At 42.5% G+C, this 9,058-nt stretch overlaps 1 protein-coding gene across 1 annotated transcript in view; it reads left to right on the plus strand.

The window, feature by feature from the left end:
* Positions 1 to 9,058, plus strand: part of NOS1 (nitric oxide synthase 1) — a 143,133-nt gene that overhangs the window by 122,241 nt on the left and 11,834 nt on the right. The window contains exons 21-25 of the mRNA XM_069081409.1: positions 177 to 370; positions 2,003 to 2,172; positions 3,388 to 3,598; positions 5,083 to 5,170; positions 7,109 to 7,230. Of these exons, the coding sequence (XP_068937510.1) occupies positions 177 to 370; positions 2,003 to 2,172; positions 3,388 to 3,598; positions 5,083 to 5,170; positions 7,109 to 7,230 (785 nt within the window). The remainder of the gene's footprint in view (positions 1 to 176; positions 371 to 2,002; positions 2,173 to 3,387; positions 3,599 to 5,082; positions 5,171 to 7,108; positions 7,231 to 9,058) is intronic.

Consider the following 9,058-nt stretch of genomic DNA (forward strand, 5'->3'; position numbering starts at 1 on the left):
CCTTCAAACAGTAGGCACTTAATAAATGCTTGTTGAATTGAATAAAGGGCCATTAGCCTCAATTTTGTACCATCTATTCACTCTAAGAAAGAGGCAGAGAAAAATCTGAGGTTGACTGAGGTCAGTTGGAATGGGCTAGTGGCTTTCATTAAATTAATTCCCAATTCTTCCTTTAGTCGATCAACCATCTTTGTGCGTCTCCACACCAATGGGAACCAAGAGCTGCAGTACCAGCCTGGGGACCATCTGGGTGTGTTCCCTGGTAACCATGAGGATATGGTAAATGCCCTGATCGATCGCCTCGAGGATGCCCCTCCTGCCAACCAGCTGGTGAAAGTGGAGCTTCTGGAGGAGAGGAACACAGCTTTGGGTAACTATGGGGATGTTTGGCTCTAGCCCCTCTCCATGTCCCCAAAAGAATGCCATCATTCCTCTGGGATATCATGGGCATGGCACAAAGGCATGAAGAGGGAGTTGTGCCATGAGGAAAAGAGGATTTGAGGTCAGAGGACTTTGGGTCACCATTCCATCTTGGGTACCTAAGAGCTGGCATCACTCCACCACTCAGGCCCTCAGTTTCCTTCTCTGTAAAATAAGAGGGTTGGACCAAAAAGCCCCTAAGGTCCCTTTCAGCTCAAAAATCCATGATTCTGTGATGCTAAGTGAGACCAGTTGTTTCATTCGAACCTTTAAACTCCAGGTGGGAGGGCATCTCTCATTCTCCAAAACCACTTGTTCTCTCTCTGTTAGACAATTCTCTCTAAAAGACCAGATAAATTCCCACTGAAGTACCTGGAACTTCCAGGAATTCATCATAACTCACCAACACACATCACACTGGTAGTGTGGAGTCGACCACTTTTTTCCTCTAGTATTTATATATTTATTTACTTACATATTTATATACTTTTATATTTATATTTACTTATTTCTTCTCCATGCTTTTCCTCTCTGGCATAGAGAATAAGGCCTAGACTTGGCATGGGGGAGACCTAGGTTCAGATCCCACCCATGATTGTTAGTAGCTCACATCATAGGCAAGGTCCTCTCCAAGTCTGTTTTCCCATCTACAAAATGGGAAAAAGAGAGGTAATATTTCTAATAGAGTTTTTAGGAGGTTCAAAGGAGGGAGATAGCATACATTAAGCACTTTGCAAACTTTAAAATGCCATGTGATATCCATTGAAAATTTCATAGCCGCTAAGGGGTGCAGTGGTTAGAGAACTGGGCCTATAAAACCTGAGTTCAAATCCAGCCTCAGATACTTACTAGCTCTATGACCCTGGGCAAGTCACATAACCTCTTTCCTCAGCTATAAAATGAGGATAATAATAGTACCTGTCTCCCAGGTTTTTTGTGAGGATCAAATGTGATAATATTTGTAAACCTTTTAGCACCATGCCAGGCCCATGATCACTTAAAAAATTCTTGTTTCCTTCATGGCATGGTAGATACAGAGATTTTTTTGTAAGGAACAAATGAACAGAATGTCCTTTGTAAAAATGTCAGCTATTATTATTGCTATAATCCACTATTACATTTGTTACATCCATCAGGGCCTGCCTCCATCCCTCCCTTGCTTTGCTAACCTTGAGACGTCATACAAACGTCCACTGTCATCATTGTTACATACATGGAGACTTCCCCCACTTTTCCTGGAAACATGCGGACTCAGAGAAGCAGTATTGCCTAAGGGTTAATGAGCTAGCCTCAGCATCGGGAAGAGCCTGGGTACATGAAGGGTGCCTGTATTCATTGGCAGGGAAGCTGTCACCAGGAGCTTCCCACACTAACCCAGTCACAGGTCCAGGAAACAATAAGGAGACAGACAGAATATTTACTTATGGAAATGCCCCACTTGCCCCTCCCTCTCCAGAGTGTCTGCTGCTTGAAGGCAGGCAGGACCTTGGTCATCTTGAGGGTCTGTGCCCCCTGTGCCTGAGCCAGTGCCCGGATGAGTGAATGCCGAGTAACTGTGGGGGGTGGCATTGTCCCCACACAGGTGTCATCAGTAACTGGACGGATGAACACCGAATCCCACCCTGCACCATCTTCCAGGCCTTTAAGTACTACCTGGACATCACGACGCCCCCGACACCCCTACAGCTGCAGCAGTTTGCCTCGTTGGCCACGAATGAGAAGGAGAAACAGCGTCTGCTGGTCCTCAGCAAGGTGAGGCTCAGTCCAGTCTCCTCGCCCAGTGGCTGAATCTCAGCCCTGGGAGGGAGGCTTGACAAGAGGTGAGCCAAAGATGAAGAAACCTAAGGAGCTCTCGGGCTGTTAAGAGGGACAGGAACTCTGCCCCACTTGGGCCACATTGGGGGCATCGGGCTCATTTCTGGGCATCGCATTTTAGGGAAGGAATGGATACATTTGAGAGAATCCAGAGAAGAGCAGCCAGAAGGCAAAAGCCCTAGAGTTCCCATGAGGATCAAAGTAACTGAGGATATTTAGCCTTGGAGAAGAGAGGACTCAGAGGGGCCAATGTGATATACTGGAAAGGGCACTAGCTCTGATGTGGAAGAATCTTGGTTCAAATCTTGCCTCAGATACTTGGTTCCTCTGTGACCTTCTCTGGGAAACTTCACTGGCCTCAGGTTCAGAGAATCTTCGCTTTGGAAGGAGAAGGGAATTGGGGGCCATCAAGGCAAACCCCCCCTCAAATGAGGAAACAGAGGCTGAGAGAGATGAAGTGACTTGTCCATGGTCATACAGCTAGTGACTGAGGCAGGATTTGAACCCTTCCTGACTCCAAGTTCAGTGTTATCTACTTATCTACCAGTGTTACCTACTGAGTCCTCCGGGGTCGGCCACAAGGAAAAAAAAGAGATAAGTGACAACTCCATGAGACTGGGCTGGGCCAAGCCCCATGGACTTTTCACATTTCTCTTTGACGTCAGGGTCCTTCTCTGGGTTTCTTGTAATCTCTATCAGAGAGCACAATCCATGGTATTATCAAAAGAGCATTGGATTGGAAGCCAGACAACCTGGGTTCAGATATGGCTTCTGTGCCTAATGGGCTTGGAGTCAAGAAGACCTGAGTTCAAATCCTGCCTTATAAACTGTGTGACCCTAGATGAGTCATTCAACCTCCCAGCCTGTTTCCTCATCTATAAAATATAAAGAATAACAGTATAAATTTGATGAGGACCAAGTGATATCCATTTGCAAAGCACCTTAAAAGTGCTAAGTATCATCATTGCTGCCTATATGACCTTGGCTATGTCCCTTCCTCTCTCTGGGACTCAGTTTCCTCTTCTGAAAAATGAGATAGAAATGAGAACGGTCACTACGGTTCTTTCCAGCTCTCTGAGATCCTTTTCACTCTCAGTTAACGACCCTCCAAGTTGATTCAAGCTGCCTTTCCCCCTGCCTTGGGGCTAACAGGGCTTACAGGAGTATGAGGAGTGGAAATGGGGCAAGAACCCCACGATCGTGGAGGCCCTGGAGGAATTCCCATCGGTGCAGATGCCGGCCACTCTCCTGCTGACCCAGCTGTCCCTGCTGCAGCCCCGCTACTACTCCATCAGCTCCTCCCCGGACATGTACCCTGATGAAGTGCATCTGACCGTGGCGGTTGTGTCCTACCGCACCCGAGGTAGGCAGAGGCAGACACCCCACCCTCCCTCCACGGGGAGTGGAGCCAGAGGTCAATGCCTTGCTCACACAGCCCTAAACCAAATCCTTCCTTAGGGCTCTTCCACATCCATAGCCCCAAAAGTCCCCTAAGGGCAGAGGGGACATAGAGGAAAAACAATACAGTAACTGCCTAGTGAAAAGAACCCTGGACTAGAAGTCAGAGGACATGGGTTCAAATCCTGCCTTTGACAATACCTGTGTGACCTTCGGCAGGCCACTTAGTTTCTTCCTCAGTAAAATGAGAGGCAGCTGGGTGGCCCAATAAGGCCTGGAGTCAGAAGGACCTGAATTTGAATCCTGCTTCAGATGCCTACTAACTGTGTGACCCTGGGCAAGTCATTAACCACTGGCTGCCTCAGTTTCTACTTCTGTAAAATGAGGATAATAACAGCACTGTTCTCACAGGGTTGTTATAAGGATCAAATGAGAATATTTGGAAAGTGCTTTATAAACTTTGGAGCATTCTGCAAATACTAACTATTAGTATTCTTGTTGTTTCTATTATTGTAGTTGTGATGATGATGATGATGATGATGATGATGATGATGATGATGATGGTTGGACTAGATTAACTCTAAGGCCTCTTGCAGGTTTAAATCTATGATTCTAAGACCTATCACAAACTAAGAGCCATCACAAAACTCATCGCTGGCTCCCTTCAGCTGTTCCTCTGGGCATTTCTGTTACCTCACTGGGTCACAGATTCAGAGCTGTAAGAGACCTCAGCGGTCATTCTGCCCCCTGGAATAAAGCCTGGGCTTGGAGTAAGGGAGACCTGGGTTTAAATCCCACTCATGACTTTTAGAAGTTCATATCATGAGCATGTTTCTCTCTGAGTCTCAGTTTTCCTATCTATAAAATGGGAAGAAGAGAGATAATATTTCTCATAGAGTTGTTAGAAGGTTCAAAGGAGGGAGAGAGCATATATTAAGCACTTTGTAAACTTTGAAATGCCATGTGGTATCCATTGAAAATTTCACAGCTGCTAAGTTGTACAGTGGTTAGAGAACTCTACTCACCACCTTATTTTATAGAGGAAGACACTATGCCACTAAAAGGGTCACACAGTTACTAAGTATCTAAGGCAGGATTTGAACCCAGGTCTGTCTGACAGACTCTACTACCAAGGGTTCTTAACCTCTCATAGCATCATGGAGCCCTTTGGCACTCAAATGAAGCCTATGGACCCCCTTTTCAAAGTAAAGTATTTAAATTTAAATGCATAATGTAAAATACACAGGATTGCAAAGGATACCAATTCTCTTAAAACATAGTTATTAAAATATTTTTTAAAATGAGTTCATGGACCCCAATTTAAGAATTCTTGCACCAAATATCCCAGGGCAGATCCAGGCTGCTCCTTCAGGTGTGGATTTCATGGGAGGGGACTTGGTGGCAGCAGCTGGGCAGCCAGACTACCTATTTCTTGTGTTTCTTTGTCAGATGGGGAAGGACCTATCCACCATGGGGTCTGCTCTTCCTGGCTCAACCGAATACAGCCAGAGGAAGTGGTACCCTGTTTTGTTCGAGGGTAAGTGACAATTGGAATGGGGCTGGGACAAATGGGAGGGGTCTAGCAGACGGGAGTGCCAGTCTGAGTACTTTACTTGATTCATGGAGTTAAGGTATGCAGGCAGAGAAATCCCTCCCATAAAAATCAGACTGTAGTTTCCTTCCCTGTCCCCAGGAAAAGAACCATTCAGAAAAGCAGAGTAATCAAGTCAGTATGGCTGGGCTATTTCATACATTTAAATAATAGACCCCACTCAATATCTTGCTCCCCAAAACCCCTGGATATCTCCCAACCTCATCCCTGCTTCTTGTTATCAAGTGATGGAGCTTAGTTTTCAAATGTGTAATCTGCTGAAATGAAGGAAGAAAGGAAACAAGCATACATTAAGTGTCTACTGTGTGCCAAGCAAACCTTTGATACCTTCAGTCTTCTTAGGGATGGCCTCCCAACCCAGCCTTCTGAAAAAGATTTGCTTTCTGTCAGCCATTCCTCTGCGGCATGGAAAATCCCAGGGTAGAATGAGTGGGTGAGAACAATTTGGTCCAATGCCCGTGAAGACAGTCAAAGCAGGCACTGTGGTGCACTTAGAGCTTGGGCAGACATCAGAGACTCCAAGGCCATCCTCTGCATCCCAAGCCGTGACCAACTGTCCTGACGTTCATCCTGCCACTGGACACTGATGACTCTGGAAGAGAGAGCGAGGCTGAAGACTTTGTGCAGCTCTGCCTTACTTCAATCCAATTCACACTCAAGTCAACACATCACCATGATGTCATTGGTCTTCCTCAAAAACAAAGGATGAACAGCAAGGAGTAGAGTTAGGGTATCAAAGGACCTGGGTTCAAATCCTGATTTTTGATGTGTGACCTTAAACTAATCACTTCACATACCTAGGACTCAGTTTCTCATTTGTAAAAGAAAAAAAGGGGGGGGGGTTGTACTCAATGATCTCTAAGGTTCCTTCCAGCTTTAAACCCATGATCCTGTGTGTGGAACAACTTGCTAAGTTCTAAGGGAACTAAAAAGCTTAGTAAAACATGGTCCCAGCCTCAGGGCTTATAGTCTAGTTGGGAGATAAGACACTAACACAGAGATTAAATTATACCATTCCCATAAGTACAGAACACAAAGCTATAAGGGTTCTGGGGAGAAAGTCATTCACAACCCCATGAGCTAATCAATAAACATATATAAAGGGTTTACTATGTTCCAGGTCCTGTGATGGGGATTTAAAAAAAAAAAGGTAAAACCAAGTTGATCAAGGAGTTTTCAGAAAAAAAGGAACTATGTCAATTGAACTTTACCAGATGAGCAGAGTTTTCCTACCTCAGCAAAAACCACATCTTCTCTTGGGGAATGTGTTTGTCAGGCTCAGGATTATATAAGGAGACCATAGATTTAGAGCTAAAAGGTACTTAGATTCTATTGAGTCCAGCATGTTACAGATGAGGAAACTGATGCCAAGAGAGGCTGAGACTTATCATGGGTCATCTGGTCAATGAGTATCAGAGGCAGAATTGAAACTTGGGTTTTCCTCACTCCAAGTATAGTAGCAGAAAGGTCAGACTCATAGATACTTGGGGTCTGCTGGAAAATTCCTGAAAGCAGCCAGAATCGTGTGTGTGTGTATGTGTGTGTACATAGATATAAACTGGGAAATCTTTCAAAAATGAAAATAAAATATGGCATAGATAATGTCAATTTGTAATTTTCCAAGTCAATTTGGAGTTCCTTCTATTTGAGTTTAATACCATAAGCTTCTGTAATATCTACAGACCATAGTGTTTCTAAGTCAGTCTGAGTTCAAATGAAATATTTATAAACCACTTAACACTGTGACTAGCACACAGTAGGTACTGTATAAATGCTAGCTATTATTATCATTATTGTTTATTTAGTTGGTGGTATGCTTATTTGTTTATTTGGTATTGAAGTACGTCTTCCTCCTTTGTCCAGAGCACCCAGCTTCCACTTGCCCCGGGATCCCCAGGTACCCTGCATCCTGGTTGGCCCAGGTACAGGAATAGCACCTTTCCGGAGCTTCTGGCAGCAAAGGCTATTTGATATCCAGCACAAAGGTGAGTTGTGATCTGCTCTTCTAGCTTTTGCTTCCTGCACATGGGGAAGTAAGCACTGAACTTCAAAGATTAAGGAAAGAATCAGCCTCCTGCACAATCCAGAAGGATTTCTAAGCCTGTGAGTGCATGACTAACCATACCTACAGGTGAAGTGAGCCACAACTTACTTATATGGCAAGATCATAGAATTTTAGATGGGAGGTCCTCAAAGACCCTCTAACCCAAATCTATCCTTTTACAACTGAATAAACTAGAGTTCAGCAAGGGAAAGTAAATCCCCAAAGTCATACAAGTGTTAAGTAGCAGATCTGAGAAGTGAACCTAATTAGATCCAATGATCTAAATCCTGAAGAAAGGCTCCTTGGTCACAAATATCTCCATATATTTTTAAATTCATTTTGACCAAGGTGAACTTACACCAGGTATGCAAGGATGATTTAACATTAGGAAAATTGTTGGCATAAATTATATAAATAGTAAAAACCTTGTGGTTATTTCAATAGGTGTAGGAAAAGTTTTCATCAAATATAGTACACATTTGTGCTAAAACCTATAAAAAGCTTCTGCATAAAAGAGCCCTCCTTTAATATGATCAAAAGCATATTTCTAAAGAAAAGAGCTAGCATTATTTGGAAGGGGAAATCACTGGAAGCATTCTCAATAACTAAAGGGGCAAATCACTTCTCCCCAGTATTATTTGACATAGTTCTAAAAATGTTAGCCATAACAATAAGACAAAAGAGAAATTAAAGGTATAAACATCGACAAAAATGAGCCAAAATCATTCCTTTTTGTATGTGACATAATGGTTCACTTGGAAAACACTAGAGCAAACTAATGAACAAACCAACTGAGGTGATTAATAGCTTCAGTAAAAGAACAGGATAAAAAAATTTTTTGAAAAGTAGCATTTTTCTCTGCAATAGAACAAAGAGCCAAGAGGAAACAAGAGAAATTCTATTCAAAGTTAACTACAAAATACATAAAGTATTTGAGAATTATTCTACCAATACACTTCTGGGACTTATTAAATACAACTATAAAACAGAATATTTATAGAAATAAAGGAAGATGGAGATATGTTCATTGTGCATGGTTGGGTCATATTAATGTAATAAACAATGACCAGAAGATCATCATCTTAGAAACTATCTAGTCTAACCCCATCATTTTATAGATGAGAAAACTGAAGCTTAAAAGGCTAAATGATTTGCCCAAGATCACACAGGAAGCATCAGAGGTGAAATTTGAAACCAGGTTCTCTGTCTCCAGGACCAGTATGCTAATGGTACTCCCAAAGATAATTAACGGATTTAGTGACAAACCAATCAAACTACCAAGGGTTTATTTTACAGAACTAGATGAATTCAGTTTAAGGAGTAAAAAAAGGTCTAGACTCTCAAAGGAATTAATGAGGGAAAATTAAGAATAAGGGGGACTAGAATTAGCAGATCTTAAACTATTCTATAAAGTAGTGATCGTCAAAACCCCTTGGTACTTGTTTTTTTAAAAATTGCAAACTACATCAATGTAAGAGACTAGATAAGCAAAACGCAGAAATAATCAAATGCAGTAAGTCCAACTTTTGGTAAACCCAAGAATACAAACCATGGAAGAAAGGATTCCCTATTTAACAAAAACTGTTGGAAAAACTGGAAAAGTTTTGCAGAAAATGGGTTTAGATTAGCATTTTATACCATATCTCAAAAAAAATCCAAATGAATAAGCAACCTAAATATAGAGAAGGGAAAGAGGGAGAGAAAAAAAGGAAAGAAAGAAAGAAAGAAAGAAAGAAAGAAAGAAAGAAAGAAAGAAAGAAAGAAAGAAA

This window comes from Petaurus breviceps, unplaced genomic scaffold, assembly GCF_028583685.1.
Source record: "Petaurus breviceps papuanus isolate PSGF00001 unplaced genomic scaffold, PetGlider_PUasm1.0 99, whole genome shotgun sequence".
NCBI classification, from domain to species: domain Eukaryota; kingdom Metazoa; phylum Chordata; class Mammalia; order Diprotodontia; family Petauridae; genus Petaurus; species Petaurus breviceps.